An 18717-nucleotide genomic window follows, 5' to 3' on the forward strand; every position below is an offset into this window, starting at 1 on the left:
GAGCGAGGGAAGAGACAGAGAGAGAGCGAGAGAGAGCGAGGGAAAGAGACAGAGAGAGAGAGAGCGAGGGAAAGAGACAGAGACAGAGAGAGCGAGGGAAAGAGACAGAGAGAGAGAGAGAGAGAGAGAGAGCTGTCGAATGTCTAGGGCTGCAGAAAATTCTCTCCTTGTCTTCCATGTGTCTACACTCTAACTCTTGCTCAGTATTGAGATGGAGCCTGAAGATGAGAGGTAAAGATGGTGACACATCGCTGAGCCCCAAGATACACCCCTGTCTCAACCAGAAACCCAGCAGCACACACAGTGCTCTTGTTTCTACCAGTTTGGACCTCCCAGGGCCATTTTTCTAGGGTGCTTCTGAAACGGTCTTTGTAAGTCAGCTTTTACGTACTTTGTAATTGGCACTTTCAAGCAAAAACAGACTTACAGAGTACACATCTTAGACCTCAGAAATTCCTTATAGGAGCAAAAAAAGTGTAAAATTTGGGGAAGTGACATTTTGATGAATGCATCACAGGAAGGTCAGGGGAAGTCGGTGCCTAGGAACTATGTCTTGGTTATCCAGGATTCCCTGCATGTGGTGCCCGGTATAATGCTTTGCATATAAGAAGCTCAAAATATTTTTGGATAAAACTAAGATCAAAATAAAAGATAAACACAAATAAATATGAGTTAACACGGATTCAATCACCATGACACCTGTGCAGAAGTCATACTTCTGTTCAAAGAATTCCTAATCACATACATCACTTAGAACATAGTCAGGCATTTAGTAAGTACTCTGCATACATTTGTTAAAGAAATAAACAGAACACAATTACTATGAAATGGACAAAAAATCATTTCACAAATGCATGCCACCTACCTGTTTGGCCTGGTCAGAGAGGCCCCCACACCAGAATCCCTCCTGTCTCTGACCCCGGGAGGCTCAGATTCATTAAGAGACGTTACATCTCTTTCCACATCACTGGGTGTCGTCCGACCTTCTGAGACAGAGTTACCTTCAAAATCTAAGGTGATCTGATTAGGAGACGGAAAGGGGGATAAGCCAGGCTCCCCAACCAACGTATCGTGAGTTTGCAGTTCAGGTAAGACATCTTTGGACCAGTCATCCACTACCTCCTGGAGCCCATTGACATGCTGCAGAATGTCATCCAAGTGAGGGAAAAGGTCATCTTTCTCCAAGTCCAAAAGATCTCCTGTGCTGGCATACAGATGAGAGCCAGGGACATTGTCATAGATACTGACTCGGCTGGCTCTGTGGCAGGACGCCATGAGCCGGGGCTCCCTGGCACCAGGGACCTGCTCTCCGCCCAGGGAGATGCTACCGGTCCTCCAGTTAACCCCATTGCTACTATCTGTGGGAGAAAGGCTTTCAATAGAAAGTGCCTTGGGGAATGTTCCTGGTTTGTGATCCTTGGGAATATGCACCACCAAATTCTCTTGGGAGTGAAACTCATGCATACGGCTTTGGTCCCCTGCATCCTGCAGTGCTGTCCCTGCCAGCACATCCAGGTCCTCCAAGTACATGCCCCCACGCTTGTTGGCCTCGTGGCACTTGCGTTCCTTCAGGCAGGGTGTGCTGACGCCGCTGCTGCTGTGCTCCGATGGGCTGCTCTCGCCACTCGACCTGCCGGAGCATGGGAGCCCTCTTCTGCAGCCAGGTGGCGGCGAATTCTGGAGATCTCCATTTGCTATTTGGATGCACTGCATGGCCTTAAAGGACTCTGGCTCCTGCTGCAACATGGGCCCGCTGATCACCAGGCCACCTGTCCGCCCTGACCCCTTGTGCCTCCCGTGGGCTCCCTTCCCTCGGAGTGTTTCCATGCGTTTCAAAAATGATTTGGCCCTAGCCCTTGTGGGCTTCTCATTCTTGGGGTGGAAGGGGTGGTTGAGGACGTCTCTGGGGGACTGCGGGAGGCTGCTGCTGACCAGTGGGGCATCCAGCATGACCGGGCCGTCTGCACAGCACTGGCCCGGCTGGCTGCGGCTGTCACTGCCTCCGCTGCTTTCGCTGTGAATAGAACAGACCTCAGGCTCGCTCAGGTCTGTGAGGACGCTCTCACTGCTGGTCGTGTTCCTCATCCCCGTGCCTCCCGGTGACCCACTTCTGTCTCCTCGAGGGAGCAGCGTGTAGAGGTCGTCCACACGAGACCACCTGCGACTGGTTCTTTGGAAAGTCCATTTGTTGCTGATACAAAGATCTTCCTCATCGGAGTCGTCACCCTGCAGAACACCAAGGAAAATGCTCATTAGCAGACAGTGTGGCTGAGGCAGGAACTCTGGGTGCGCTGAGGGCAGCCCTGTGCGGTCCTCCACCTCCCTTCCCTCTGTACTCCCAGCACAGGTGTGAGCTTCTTGGGCACCTCTAAGCTGTCCTTCCACCACTTGCACTGTCTTGTACATACCCTTCCTCCCAGTGGCCAGAGGATTCTTCTCAACTTGCCAAGCTTTCTTCCTTCCCATTTTCAAAGAGGTTTTGAATGCTTCCTTCCTTCCTCTCTAAGAAGTTTTCCCTGACTGATTATAAAGAGGTATAATTACCTCAGACTAGACAGTCTAAATATAAAGCACCTGCAGTCTTTTTCACAAAGGAACTCAACTCTGCCATAAAAGGCACTTACTTCTTTCCAGAAACCTCTTCACTGAGCCCCAGGGACCGTATTTCCAGCTTGCCTCTTCTGAATCTCAACGTCAGTATATCTCAAAGCTAACACTCCTTATTTTAGTCCTCTGCACTTGATTCTTATCGTGTATTCCCTGGATAAGGTAACAGCAAAATGACCCACTGAATTTCTTTAAGTAGGGATGAGGGAGCCATTCTGGAGATCACTATTTGTGATCCAATCCGGCTGCTCTGCGTGAGCAGTCTTTTTCTGTTGAAGCAACTCCGAGTCAGAATGCCGTGGGCAGGACGCGCACCTCTGTGGTGTGGCTGCAATGGGTCCCCGCAGCTTGGCACTGTCTTACACTCTGTGCCTCACACATTGACTGTAGGTGTCTGGTTTCAGCCTGAATTTGTAGTCCCTGAGAGAGGAGCATCTGCATTCCCTGAGGCCAGAGATGGCCTAGTTTAGCTCTGCATAGCCTTGGGCCCAGCACAGACCTTGAACTCAGGCTTACCACCTCCTTTTGAAATACACTGAATCATCGGATCCTGCTTCATCCTCACCAAGCACATCACCAAGACCTAATTCTGAACTGATTTTCAAATTTGTTCCCTCATGCGTAATTTCACTCTCATTCTCTCAGCGTAGGCCTTTGCCACCTCTCTCTGGATCTGTTACAGTAAAAATGTGGGAGAAGCCCGGTCTCCAGCATCTTTCCCATCTAAATAGCTTTCCACAGTGTAGTCCAAATTGAATCATATGATTTTTTTTTTTTAAGCTTAGAAGCCTTCTGCTTGAGAGCCTCCACTCTCAGTTGTTACAGGTAAAGTCATCAAGAGCCAGGCCCGCTGCAGCGAGCCGTGATGGCACCACTGCACCACAGCATCAGCAACAAAGTGAGACCCTATCTCAAAAAAAAAAAAAAAAAAAAAAAAAAAAAAAAAAAAAAAAAAAAAAAGCAGGACCTGTGTTTCTCTGTTTCATTATTCATATAAACATATTTATTCATATGTATAGCCCCTCCAATGCCAAGGACATAATAATTGCTTATTTTTTTGTGAACTGAATTAAATTTATTTTATTCTACTTGGGTGTTCAGTTTTAAGACCTGGTTCCAAGTGTCAGAGCTAGGTGACTATCCACAAGCTACTTACCTTCTCTAAAGTAAGTTTCTGCTACTTATGAGATTGAAGTGGGTCTTGCCTCATAGGTTTGCTGAAGATTGCTGAAGGGATTAAAGAAGGTAGTGCATTCAGCAGTCCTTCACTGAGAGGTATTCACTTAAAGTAAGTTTCTGCCACTTATAATATGAGACTGAAGTGGGTCTTGCCTCATAGGTTTGCTGAAGGGATTAAGGAAGGTAGTGCATTCAGCAGTCCCTCACTGAGAGGTATTTGCTTATTTGTATCTTTCAATGTTAGTTCAACTGCTTGTCAATCTTTTTACGTATCTGGCGTCCACCTTAACTCCCTTTAACCTTGAAGTGTGTTGTTTTTGAGAAAACCTAAGCAGATGCACAGTTAATCATTGTGGGGATCTTCCTGTTTTTGTTTATTCCTTCAAAATCTAGTTTCTGTGTAGGTTTCACTAAATGGCAAACTTGAATATTCAAGTTTAAAGTGAAAGCAAGTACAAAGCCAAGGTACCGAAAAAAATTCTATGGCTTAGAAGTCAGGTGCGGTGGCTGATATGGTTTGGTCGTGTTCCCACCAAAATCTAATCTTGAGTTGTAGCTCCCATAATTCCCATGTGTTGATGTGTTGTGGGAGGGACTTGGTGGGAGATAATTGAATCGTGGGGGTGGTTTCCCCCATACTGCTCTTGTGGTAGTGAATAAGTTTCATGAGATCTGATGGTTTTATAAGGGGAAACCCCTTTTGCTCAGCTCTCATTCTCTAGTGTCTGCTGCCATGTAAGATGTACCGTTCGCCTTCCACCATGATTGTGAGGCCTGCCTGTATGAACCTGTGAGTCCATTAAACCTCTTTTTACTTATAAATTGCCCAGTCTCAGGTACGTCTTCATCAGCAGTGTGAAAAATGGACTAATACAGTGGCTCACGCCTGTCATCTCAGCTACTTGGGAGGCTGAGGTGGAAGGGTCTTTTGAGTCCAGGAGTTTGAGTCCAGCCTGGGCAACATATCAAGACTCTGTCTCTTAAGAAAAGGAAACAAAAAGAAACAGAAAAGAATTCTACAGCATTGAGATCACAGTGAAAAATTAGCTTTGAGTTTTAAAAACTTGTATAAAGCTCTGATGAAAGAGTTGAGAAAGTTGTAATTGTACAAGTGGAAAAAGGGCAAGACTCCAGAACGATGACTCAAAATATATTTTCCTACTAGTACTTTCTACTCCCTCTATTCCTGTGATTGATATAATAAAAACTGGCATATGAGGGTCATTTATACACAAAGTACCATGATAGGCTGAATGTTGAACTTACTGGATTTTTGTACTGCATTTTAGGAAGCTAGTGAGAAGTTGATATTAAATAAGGACTGTGAAAAAGCCCTTTTAGGCCGGGCGCGGTGGCTCAAGCCTGTAATCCCAGCACTTTGGGAGGCCGAGACGGGTGGATCACGAGGTCGGGAGATCAAGACCATCCTGGCTAACACGGTGAAACCCCGTCTCTACTAAAAAAAAAAAATACAAAAAAAGTAGCCAGGAGAGGTGGCTGGCGCCTGTAGTCCCAGCTACTCGGGAGGCTGAGGCAGGAGAATGGCCTGAACCCGGGAGGCGGAGCTTGCAGTGAGCTGAGATCCAGCCACTGCACTCCAGCCTGGGCGACAGAGCAAGACTCCGTCTCAAAAAGAAAAGAAAAGAAAAGAAAAAGCCCTTTTAGCAGACAGTTTTTTAGAAGACAAAAAAAAAAAAAAAAAAAAAGGATATGACTTTAAAGAAAATATAGATATTTTAAAACAGTAACTACAACATTTAGTGTTGGCCCCAACTACCTCTCTCAAATCTGGTTATGATGCCAGCACACCACATACTAGTTGGATAGGGACTCCTTTATTTAGGTTAAGAACACATGCCAAGCTGGGCACTGTGGCCTGGGAAGGGTAAGCCTGGCCCTGTTTGCTGGTCTCTAAGAGCTTATTATACTCACTTTGGCCAAAAGGAAAATATTTACAGCCCAACTAAGGCATGTGAAAAAGTGGCAAACTCCTGGGAAAAAGGCAAAACAGCTCAGGGAAATTTTGCAGCATTCAGGTTGTTTGAACCAAAGCAAACAAACAAAAACAAAAGCAATAGAAAACAAAATGCGACAAAGAAAAAAACGACCATTCTTCTTCAGCACCCTGTGCCCACAATGACCATGGTATGTCCCCAAGGGTATTGAAATGGCTGTGTCTGTGTCTTCCACTAATGATGGATATTTCAAACTATTTGATAGTGACACACAACAAAAAATGTATTTCCCATCACAACTCAGGGCACGCATACAGACTATATTAAAGCACAAAAAAAGTTATACTTAAGTAATTATCCTTGTTTGTTTGTATTCGGATACTTTTTAGTCTAGTTTAGTCTGTTTTATTTTTTTAAATGTTGTTTGTGATCCACCAAATTCACTTGACAACCTCCCAAGGGGCCATGATCTGCAGTATGAAAAACACACACTGCAGTAGAGTTTAAGGGTTTTTTTTTTAACACTCAGGACCCAGCAGAGCATCAGGCACATTTCAGACTCTCCGATGGTATTTATGGAAGTGTACTGATTGTTTAAAAGAGATTATCAGATTTCATCTGTTCGATAATTTTTTTGAGGTTAACAATGAATAGCTTGTGATTATTTAGAAACACAAAATGGAAATCTCTAGGAGTCAGATGTGTTTGTAAAGAAAAGGATACATCAAACTAACTTAATTCTCCTGTCTCAGAAACCATGGACGTACCAGGGACACGGAACATCAGAATTTCAGCAAGACAACTACAAAAAGGTTCTCATGTTGTGGACAATATGGCTCACTAGCTAGATGCTACACAGGGGTGTCCAATCTTTTGGCTTCCTTGGGCCATATTGGAAGAAGAATTGTCTTGGGCCACACATAAAACACACTAACACTAATGATAGCTGATGAGCTTAAACAAATGGCAAAAAAAACACCTCATAATGTTTTAAGAAAGTTTATGAATTTGTGTTGGGGCACATCCAAAGCCGTCCTGGGCCGCAAATAGCCCACGAGCCATGGGTTGGATGAGCTTGCTACAGAGAGTTTTGTTAGTAACTGGTTGAGTAACTCCTCCACGGCGTGTGACTAAAAGACTGTAAATAACTGAAGGAAGCATGTCTCAAGGTTATGACCATTTTAAGAGTAACTTGAATGGGCCGGAACTCATGTTGTTAAACTGTAAAGATGGTATAAGGCTATTTGCTAAGGGTTCTTTGAGACTCAGTTTTCTGTTATAAAATGAAAACAATAATAATGCATGTCTAGCATGATTTGTCAACAGAACCAAATGGGACTATATGTGAAAACACCATATAAACCCTAAAGTGATAGATGAAATTAGTTATTATTGTTAGAGAATAGCAGTATTGAGAAGTGTATAGAGCTTAACAAGTGAAGGATGACCTGTTAATAAGATATAATTTCATAAAAGTCAAATAAAATGACTCTAACTTCAAAAATCAACTACAGGATGTGCAGGATAAAAAGAACATAGTTCAACAGCCCTTCCTGTTATTAATAGACTTGAGAGCTCTGGCAGATGTAAGCTTAATGTGACTTAACCATGTAATATGGCTACTGAACAAAGACACCAACCCTAGGATGCATGACCAGAGCACAGATCCCAAGTTTCAAAAGGTCAGTGCCCACTGCATTCTGCACTGGTCACATATATCAGGAACAATGGGTTCTTTTTAAGCACCCCACATTTTAAGGGGTACGTTTCTAGAGAAGAGTAATCAGAATGGCCAAGGATCTAAGAACCACAATCTCCTGGGTTGGACAATTGAAAGAACTAATAGCTTGATTTAGAAATGAGGAACTCTAGACAGTGCTACTCAGAGTGTGGTCAGGGGGCTGCCGGTCCCCAAACTTGGTCTTTAATGAGGTAGACACAGAAATTTAGAGTAAGCATTAAAACCATTTGCCACTATTTGAACAGTCTGTGCTATCTGAGCTAACAATCAGTGGATTTGTCTTAGTAAACAGGGTAGAGACCAGTTTGGGTGTAGTAAAATTCAAACGGTGAGTCCTATGAGTGACAGCTGCATGATACTGGTGTGTGGTTGATCCAATTTACAGTGCCAATTCAAGGTTAGTGTGCTTACCATAACCCAAAGTGTATAATATACAGAATCCATTGTTTCACAGGTAATTTACATTTATAACTTTATAAGAATTGGCTAGAGATGAAGAACTGAAGATGAATTTTGGAAATACAGCATCACTTACATCATTTTGAATGAAAGCTGAATAGAATACCCTAAAGTTGTAAGTGAAAAGGAATACCCTAAACTTTTAACTTGCCTTAAAAAAACCTTTCTTCACTGGTTTCCCTACGATGACTGGTACCCAAACAAAAGAATTTTAGATATATATTATTACCCATGAGTAGCATTTTTATCAATCCCACTTAACTTAGACAACAAAGAAGAAACTTGCTGTCATATTAAAAATTTTATGGCCAGGCGCGGTGGCTCACGCCTGTCATCCCAGCACTTTGGAAGGCCGAGGTGAGCGGATCACCTGAGATCAGGAGTTTGAGACCAGCCTGACCAACATGGTGAAACCTGTCACTACTAAAAATACAGAAATTAGCCTGGTACGGTGGTGCATACCTGTAGTAACAGCTACTAGGGAGGCTGATGCAGGAGATCACTTGAACCCCGGAGGCAGAGGTTGCAGTGAGCTGAGTTCACACCACTGCACTCTAGCCTGGGTGACGGAGTGAGACTCTACCTCAAAAAAAAAATTATATATATCTTATACATTTGCAGTCAAAGTGTTTCTTCAAAGTGTGCATACAGGCATTTAATTTGAGGGATTTCTGTTTTAAAGTAAACTTTTTGTTCAGTTATGACAGATGAACAACAAAAATGGTATAAGCGCAATTGTGATTCTTTGTATTAATCACATATACGCACACTTTCAATAAAAATCTGAACAGTTTTTGTAATTCTTTTCTATTGATAGCAGCAGGAGGCAGTCAAATGCCTAGGCAAATAGGGGCAGCTTCCTGGTGAAACCCCATCTTTGACCTCAAGTCAAAGACAGTTTGAAGGCTGAAAGTCAAGCTACAAATCCACAGACTGGATTGAGAACCTTTCTTCCCATTTGGCATGCTTTCCTCTGATTGATCCTCACCCTTCATCTATTTTACATATACCTACCTTTCCCGAATTGGTTTTTTACACTGTCATGCCCACCTTTGATTGGTGTCTTTCTTTTAGCTTTTTTGCATACTCACAAACCAATCAGCAGGCACTCGCCCATTCTGAGCCTATAAAAGCCCAGACCCAGCCACACTAGGGGAGAAAACCACCTGACTTCGGGACCACTCTTGCATCCCCTCTCCACTGAGAGCTGCTGTGTCGCTCAATACAATTCTTCTCCACCCTCCTCACTCTTTAATTGTCAGCATAACCTCATTCTTCTTTGATGTGGGACAAGAACCTGAGACCCACTGAAAGTGGGGTCGAAAGCGGCTGTAAGCTGTAGCCTTCCTGTCGCTGGTGCCAAGAAGCAGTGGCAGGGCTGGGTCAGCCAGGGAGCCACAGGCCACAGAGCGGGGTGACAGGAACAAAGAAGTAGAGGCCCCTGCCAGGCACAGAAGTTTCCGGCTGGCGAAGTGAGGCTGAGAAAAATCCTGCATCATTATTTCTTGTTATATTTGTTTTGATTATATTTATCGGTATGCACCTTTGTATCAGTTGAGCCTAACAATAAAACATTAAGACTGTATTTTCTATAATTTGTTAAAACTGATATTTCTAATAATTCATTTGTACTGAATTTTACAAAAGTATCTTGGTCTGTGGCAGACTGGAAAAAATAAAATAAGAAAACCAGTCATTGACCACTGACAGTTGAGAAACTGTTCTAGATTGAGCAAGGGTCTGAAAACATTTTCTGCATAGGGCCATATCATAAATATTTTAGGTATACGTATGGGCCATAAGGTCTCTCTCTCTCACTTACTCAGCTCTGCCATTGTTGTGAAATGATGGGCATAGCTATTGATCCAATAAAACTTTATTTATGAAAGCAGGAGCAGCAGTGTGCTGATTCCTGTTCTGGAGGTCAGAGCTAAAGGGCTACTGAGTGAATGAGGAAATCCATATCTGTGCTTCACCAGGGAAAAAGGCTAGGATCAGATGGGCCAGTTTAGAAGGAATCAGCTCCTAGCTTATCATATGGAAGGCCTTTCTAGTCTGTAGAATAAAATAAATTGCCTTGCCATGTGAAGAGCTCATCATGTTGAGAAGCTTATAATAAACAGTGGCTCAGCAAATTGTGAGGGAGAGGGATGCTCTAAGAAGCAAATCGCAGTGAGTGAGTGGGAGGTTAGAAAATAAGACCAAAGATCCTTCCAACTCAAAGACCCTACAGTTTTAGGACATTCGCATGGAATTATCTGCAATTCAAGGCTGTTAATACTCTCCAGCCAAGTGAATGATGGACTTTCTCTCATCTGACTACTCTTTGGAGTTGCCAGGAGGTGTCTCATTTGGTAGGAGATGCAGGGGTGTGCAAGGGAGTGGGAAATATGGGGGTGGGGGCTGGGCCCCTTGTCAACAGCTGCAGTGCCTCTGAAATGGCGATGGCATCCAGGCCAGGAGGTGCTGGCTGCAAGGTGGCAATTAGTCATGTTTTCTGTGTTGCTTTCCACCTTTGGTCATGACTTCGGAGAGCCTTATTAAAACTATAACTTCAACCAGAACCTTCTCTGGAACCTACTCTTTCTCTCTTGAGACATATTCCTAGGTAAGAGGAAAGGTAAGAGTCCCATGTGGATACGTGTCCTTCTCTTTCCTCATTTAATAAACAGCCTAATTGGAGTCTTCAGTCTCTGGCTTTTACTTTGAATAGAAGCCGAATCACATAAACACTTTAATCAGGGGATTTCAATGTCATCATGGAGCAAGCGCGAATTTTGTAGGTAATAATGGGGAAGAAACATTTTCCTGAGAAAAGCTACTTTGTGTGTGCCTTGGTGTTTTTAATTTAGATGAGTCTCCGCTGTTTGGCTTTTGTTTTTTTCTAAAAATGAGAACATTCTTCAGTGAAATTATATATTCCTCAGAGACACATGCCAACCAGACATTCCAGAAAAAAGGGCTTTTTTAAAAAGATGGAGTTTGGCCATATCTTTACACTGGAAACAGGAACCCACATGAATCCACAGCTGCAAAACGCAACTCATCCATAGTCACATAGAAATTTAGATGTTAACTGGAGCTACGTGGCCGGGCCTGCCTGTTTGGAAGCAGGAATGGGCCGCTGGGAATGCCGCGGGAGTGGAGAGCCAGAGCCGCGGGCGGCAGAAGTGCTGGTGTCCTTTCTCCTGAAATGCTCTTGGGGCTGGGTTGTTAGTCTTCCAGTGAGGTGTGCAGCTAAAATCGAGAATACTCCTCCACCTGACTCTCACAGAGGCAGGGAAGGTCATCTCGAATCCTTAAAGGATCCCTTTTCTCTTCTGCAAAACAGTTAGAAACTGTATTGTGGGAGGGTAGGGGTGACGCCCTTTCTCCCGGTGCTTTGGAAGTGGCATTTCATGTATGAGAAAGGTGTATGGCTAACCAGGCATGAAAAAGCCTTCATCGTCATCACCTACTTGTGGACTTTTCGCTTTCTTCCTTGTGTCAGCCCACCAAAATCTACAAGATTAAACACAATTGCCATGAAGACAATAAATAAATTGTGGACTTTAGTACAGATGGCAAGAACCATGCCTCTTATAAAAACAATCCACACAGTGAACTGAATGTATTGCTGAGGAAACATGAGATCCTTGCAGGTCTCAGGCCAAGGGCTAGAGGCTCACCCAGGCTCCAGGTTGTCTCTGAATATCTCTGAAGGGTGAGGAGGGGCAGTCAGGTGCCAGATTACCTGGATTCAAGTCCTGCCTCTGCTACTTCTGTGTGGCTTTGGGCAAGCGCCAAGCCCTTCAGTTTCTGTATCTGTGACACGGACTTAAGGACAAGGAATAGTGCCTGGCGGGGAGGAAGCCCCGTGTCAGCTTTTGCTAACCCCACAAACTGCTGAGCCAGCACCTGCAACCCTTTCATAGGTCCGGCAGCCCCAAGGGAGAATGACTGTGACTCCAGACAGTTTAGCTACTTGGGGATGACTTTCTGCAGAATTAAATAAGTCTGGGACTCTGCAGATTGGAGGTGGGGATTCTATTTCTATTTCTTGGATGGCTTAACATGGGGACATACCTAGAGGAAATGCTGCTGTCTTATTTTTCTTCCAAATAAATAAATTCTGAAGTTGGCTGAAGCTTTTCACAGGGTGCTCGATTCTCAAGTTTCCTTTTCTATTTGTGATCATCTGGCCTAGTCTTAGCTCCTATTCATTTTTTTTTTTTCACAGTAACATAAAGGATTAAATAAAGCCTATGGCTTGTGTAAGAGGAAGATCACAGAAACGGGTGTCACAATACAGCGTCTCCTGAGTGGCTGCTTCAATCTGGCCCCGGATTCTGGTCATTACTGAGATTCATAAGTAGGTGGAGACCACATGTCAGCATTATTTATTTGAAAATTCAGGCCATGACTCTCTAATTTACAATGTGAAAAGCAATATTTTATTCAAGTGCTTGCATTCTGAGGCCTATAGCTAAGTAGGGGCTTTAAGGGTGTGTGCCACTAGATCCAATATAAAGACGACATTAAGGTCAGAATACCAAAGTGACCAATTTACAGAGGAGCTTTTGTGAAGGTAATGCACAAAGAGCCAAACAAATGTTATTCAAGCCCATCTCGCCTGTGGGTTTTGAAAAGCTGGTGACAGGGTAAAAATCCAATCACTGCACTGTGTGGAAAACAACTCATGTCATTAGTTTTTGGCATTTTCTTTTGTGATGCAGTGCAGCTAATGGTCGGTATAGGCAGCTGTATAGACCAGCCATTTGAGGACCCACACTTTAGACACACAGGCATGGCTGTGTTCAGTTTAATAGGAACCATGTGTTCCAATCCAAACAACATCTGACCCTCATGCTTCAAATAGTATGTATGCTTCTCAAGGGGTCTATTCAGTCAGACAGCTGTTGGGAGGTTTATTCCCACATTTTTAATTTGTCTTTGGCCTGGACAAACTGCTCATATTTTAATATTTCTGTGGATATTGTTTTTCACTGTTTTACCTCCTTAGCTTAAATCTTTGGTTCCCAGCTCGAATCCCAAATTGTTTTTAAGGTGAGGTCCACCAAAATTCATTTGATTTTTTTTTTTTTTTTTTGGTGTTATTTTAGAGCACAAATTCAGATTAAAGTTATTTTTAAAGATTAGGTTACTAAGGAGTAACTTAAAATCCTTCGGCTTTAATAATTTCTCTGTGTAGAGCAGGATAAAAACTTCTTTCTTTCTCTCTTTCTTTCTTAATTTTTTTTTTTTTTGAGGCGGAGTCTCTGTCTGTCGCCCAGGCTGGAGTGCAGTGGCATGATCTCAGCTCACTGCAACCTCCGCTTTGCAGGTTCCAGTGATTCTCCTGCCTCAGCCTCCCGAGTAGCAGGGACTACAAGCACGTGCCACTACACCCAGCTAATTTTTGTATTTTTAGTAGAGACGGTGTTTCACCTTGTTGGTCAGGCTGGTCTCGAACTCCTGACCTCAGATGATCCACCTGCCTTGGCCTCCCAAAGTGCTGGGATTACAGGTGTGAGCCACCACGACTGGCCAAGAACACTTTCTTTTAATTCAAAGATGTTTTCTCTGATCCTTCAAAATATACGGAGGCTTGAGTTGCTACACAGAGGAGATGTTAAATGAAAAAAGTAGTGAAGGATCTTAATTCTGATTTTCCTAAAAAGAATCAATTCAGTGAAAAAGAGAGGCTGTGCAGCACGGTGGCTAGAAGCCTTGGTTTTGGAGTCAGACATCCCCGAGGTAGAAACCCTGCTCCGCCGCTAGCTGCAAGACCATGGGCAATGACCCAGCCTGTTCAAGATTTACCTTCCTAATGTAGAAAACAGAGAAGCCCCATCTCGACAGATTAAATGAGATAATGTGTGGTAAGCACATAATCTAGCTCCTAGAAAACAGTACATATTCAATAAAGTACAGCTTTATTTCAAAACTCAAATCTCTAGTCTTATCCATAAAGAGGAAGCAGCACATGGGAAGTCTTGTGATGGGGAGGAAGCTTAGTGACTTTTCGAACTGAACCGAATTCTTTGTGGCTAGAGAAAAGTGCATGGTGGGGAGAACAATGAAAGATGAGCCAGGGCTCAGGATCTTGTCACACTGTCCCCAGGCCCCCTCATACATTACCAACTGACTCTGCCTGATAGTGGACGCATCTTGACATGTGCATGAAATAAAACACAACTGGAAAAAATGAGCCAGAAGTCACTGGCCATGGACCCCCAGATCCTTTCCGAACTTTTAATCTACTCTTTGCTGTGAAGCATTTGAGTCTAATAAGGGGTTGACATTTACAACAGACATTTCTGAAAGATCACCATAAAGCATTGGGATATTTTACATCTTTACACAAACCCTCTAATAAAAAAAAGAAAGTAAAATGAAATGGTAAAACAAATAGATTTCGGCCTTAGTTTATAATAGACTTATTTAGGTGGTTATGATGAAATAGGATATGGAGAATACACATGGATGGTCAGGCATTTCAAAATTTTGCTTAGGTTGGTGTTGCTTTTTAGTTTTTGGAGACAGGGTCTCACTCTGTCACCCAGGCTGAAGTGCAGTGGCACGATCATGGCTCACTGCAGCCTCAACCTTCTGGGTTCAAGCAATGCCCCCAACTCAACCTCTCAATAGCTGGGACTATAGGCACAAGCCACGGTGCCCAGCTAATTTATTATTATCTTTTTTTTGTAGACACAGGGGTCTCACTATGTTGCTCAGATTGGTCTCAAACTCCTGGTATTCACTGGCATAGCCACATTAAGGTGTGGGCACCTACCTTTTTCCTTTGGAAGTTCACATCAAGTTTCATTGAGGCACACTTGTTCAACGTATTTAGTCTTCTAAAATGAAAGAAAAATGTGATGATTACTTTCACTAACGAATTTAAATCTCTCCAATTTCATAAACCTCCTTTATTTCCAGTAAAGTTGAAATTGCAGGAACAACCAATTATGTCCCAAGACAGTACTGCACCCACAGAAGATACGCTGTAAAATAGTTCCCATTTATGCTCCAGCCTCCTGACCTGTGAGGACTCTACCACCAAGCCTACCAATCCCTGCCTTTTCTCTAATCTAAACCCAGCCCTTTTCTGGCTTCTCTTTCCACTGTTACTGGAATCCATGGCCAATCATTTTAGCCATACTTTCACTATCCCCTCAAATCGTTTGCCACCTTGACCTTGCATCAAGTCTATCCTGTTAACCTCCAAATATGGATCAACCCAACCATGTATCTTCTCTCCTGATCTCAGGTGGTTGGGTATAGGTGGAAAATATCTCACATACACATGCTACAGGCTAACTAGGCCGCTCCAAAACATGTATGTTGAAGCCCTCCATTCACATATGTGAATGCCCAACGTGATTGATTTGGAGTAAAGAAGTGATTAAGGGTACAGGAGGTCACCAGGGAGGAGCTCTGATCCCAGAGGATTAGTGTCCTTATAAGAAGAGATACCAGAGAGCTCCCTCTCTCTGTGTGCATGTGAGGACACAGTGAGAAGGCAGACATCTACAGGTCACAGGACCCTTACCAGGAGCCAAACCCTGCCAGTACCTTGATCTTGAACTTTTCAGCCTCCAGAACCGTGAGAAAATACATTTCTGTTGTTTAAGCCACTCGGTCAAGGTGTTCCATCATGGCAGCCTGTGCTAATACATACATTTTGATTTTTACCCTCAGCTGGACTCTAGAAGATGTTACCCAGGATTTCTTTCATTTTTTTCTCCTCTGGTTGTTCCCAAACTCAGACCACCAAAAAGACTCAGTCTCTCAACAGATGACATAGCCACCATTGCCAGTGAGAAAATATAAGCAATTAGATATATATTCTTTTAATAATTTTTTTCTTCTTTCCTTCCTTCCTTCCTTCCTTCCTTCCTTCCTTCCTTCCTTCCTTCCTTCCCTTCCTTCCTTCCTTTTTCTTTCTTTCTTTTTTTCTTCCTTTCTTTTCTGCCTCCCCTTCCTTATCTTTTTTACACTTTCTTTCTGTCTCTCTACTTCTTTCTTTTTTAGAGTAGGATCTCACTCTGTTGCCCAGGTTGGAGTGCACTGGCATGATCATAGCTCACTGCAGCCTCAAACTCCTGGGCTCAAGGGAAACTCCTGCCTGAGCTTCCTGAGTAGCTAGGACTACAGGTGCCTGCTACCATGCCCTTCTAATTTATATATATATATATATATATTTTTTTTTTTTGTAGAGACAGGGTCATGCTATGTTGCCTAGGCTGGTCTCAAACTCCTGGCCTCAAGTGATCCTCCTGCCTCAATCTCCCAAAGCACTTGGGATTATAGGCATGAGCCCCTGTGCCCAGCCTCTCTTTCTGACTTCTATCATCCACAGATTAGTTTTGCTTCTTCTTGGTCATTGTATAAGTAGAATCATATAGCATGTATTTTTTGAGTGGCTGTTTTTTCATTCAACACCATGTTTGTGAGATTGACTCATGTTTTGCATAAACCATTCAGCTTAGTTGCTGAGTAGTATTCCATGGTATGAAGATACACAATTGGGTTACCTATTCTCTTGTTGATGGACTTTTGGGCTGTTCCAGTTGTTTCTTTGTTTTTTGTTTTTCTTTTTTCAGACGGAGTCTCACTCTGTTGCCCAGGCTGGAGTGCAGTGGTGTGATCTCAGCTCACTGCAACCTCTGCCTCCCAGGCTCAAGCAATTCTCCTGCCTCAGCCTCTTGAGTAGCTGGGACTACAGGTGCCCACCACCACACCAGCTAATTTTTGTATATTTAATAGAGATTGGGTTTCACCATGTTGGCCAGAATGGTCTAGATCTCCTGACCTCGTGATCCACCTGCCTCGGCCTCCCAAAGTGCTGGGATTACAGGCATGAGCCACCGTGCCAGGCTTGTTTCCAGTTTTGACCAATGAATTTCTAACCATGAAATTCAATGGCTTCTTTCTAGCAAAGACCTATTAATAGCAATTGTCACTAATTAGTACCCATCATTCCTTGAAATTCTTTTCATCCTTGACATTCAAGATTATGAATTATCTCATCTCTCTGGACACTAACTCCTTCCTGCCACCAACCAGTACTTGCCCCTTACCTATTAATTTTTTTTGTTAGAATTCAGACTGAGGTCCATCCTTTTTTACTCTCCATGGCCTTACTGAAGAATCTTAACATAAATTAGACTCAAATGATCCCAGTCCTCTGTCTCCAGCCCAGGCATCTCATCTGAGGCCCAGAGTCACATTTTGCATTCTTTTCAAAACCTGTTTCTCCTACTTACTGTCTTGTCTTGACTAAGAGCATCACCAATCCGCCACCCAAACTAGAAAATAACGTCATCTTGAGGCTCTACTCCTTCACAATCTATATTCATTGGTCATCAAATCCTGTCAATTATACCTCTATGATGTCTTTGAAGTCTTGCCTCTTCTTTGGCCCTAGTTCAGTCTCTTTTCGTTGTTTACCGAGAGTCAGGCATCAGCCTCCTACCTGGTTTCACTACCACTTCTAAAGCTTTACATTGAAGCCAATTCTATTTCTCAACTTTTTCTCACGTCGCTCACTGGCTGAAATATGTTTAATGACTCTCCTCATTTTCAACCATCTCCTATGTACCCTTTGACTACACATTCATTAGTGTCAGATACACCAGGCAATGCTGAGTTAGAAGCTGATCATCTCGTCTGAGACCATCTTTGGCAGGTTCTCAGCCTGTCTCTTTGGTCCATTCCACATGTGTTATCATGTCTACCTAAGAGCGGGTGTGAAGTGAAAAAAAAAAAAAAGGTTGATATTGCACATTTGGCGGCTCTGTAACAGGTTTGTTTAGGGAAGGATTGACTGTTACTTATAAAATGAACTTATCTAGTGAACTTGTTCTTCCATTATGGTTTGGAAGCACAAACAAAACACTCCATTCTGCTTTTCTGTGGAAAAGCTTTTGATCTATGACATACACAAAAGACATCAAAGGAATCATCTTCTATATACCACAGACTCGAATATGCTTTATACTTTCTAACACATGCAGGAAGTTTATTTATTATTTTCTAAAGCTGAAGACTCTAAGTAGATTTGACTTTGTAGTTCTGGGTCCTTTTATTGCCTCTAAACTCAGATGTTTGCCTGTACCTTTCAAATTCCTTCTCTACTTGGAGAAAGTAGTTGCAAAACATGTATTTCATAAAGGAATCATATACAGAACACCTAAAGAACTCTGAAACTCAGTAACAAGTCAAATAACCTGATTTTTCAAATGGGCAGAATATTCGAACAGATACTTCCAAGAGAAGATATACAAGTGACAAATATGCACATGAAAAGATGTTCAATATCATTAGTCATGAAAGAAATGCAAATTAAAATCATAACGAGACACCACTACACAACAGAATGCCTAAAGTAAAAACGCTGACAACATTAAGTATTAGCAAGGATTCAGAACTACTGAAACTTCCAAAGGGGTACAGTCTCTTTGGAAAACCGTTTGGCAGTCTCTTATAAAATTAGGTATATTTTTAGCACTTGATCTAGCAATTCCACTCTTAGCTACTTATGCAAGATAAAAGAAATCATATGTCCACAAAAAGATTTATACTTCATATATATATATATATATATATATATATATATATATAGCTGTAAAAAGGCTTGTACTTGAATGTTCATAGCAGCTTTAATCATAAGATAGCCACAAAGTAGAAACGGCCCAAATGTCCACCAGCTGGTAAAGGTATATAAAAATTGTGGTATATCCATACAATGGAATACTCAACAATTCAAGCACTAACTATTGATATACGACA

At 42.7% G+C, this 18717-nt stretch overlaps 1 protein-coding gene across 6 annotated transcripts in view; it reads right to left on the minus strand.

The window, feature by feature from the left end:
- Positions 1 to 18717, minus strand: part of STARD13 (StAR related lipid transfer domain containing 13) — a 556563-nt gene that overhangs the window by 28912 nt on the left and 508934 nt on the right. For all 6 annotated transcript variants that reach the window (XM_050766579.1, XM_050766578.1, XM_050766580.1 and 3 more), the window contains 2 exons: positions 14717 to 14780; positions 866 to 2226 (listed from right to left, as the gene is read on the minus strand). In XM_050766579.1, coding sequence (XP_050622536.1) covers positions 866 to 2226; positions 14717 to 14780 — 1425 coding nt within the window. The remainder of the gene's footprint in view (positions 1 to 865; positions 2227 to 14716; positions 14781 to 18717) is intronic.

Source organism: Macaca thibetana, chromosome 17 (genome assembly GCF_024542745.1).
Source record: "Macaca thibetana thibetana isolate TM-01 chromosome 17, ASM2454274v1, whole genome shotgun sequence".
NCBI classification, from domain to species: domain Eukaryota; kingdom Metazoa; phylum Chordata; class Mammalia; order Primates; family Cercopithecidae; genus Macaca; species Macaca thibetana.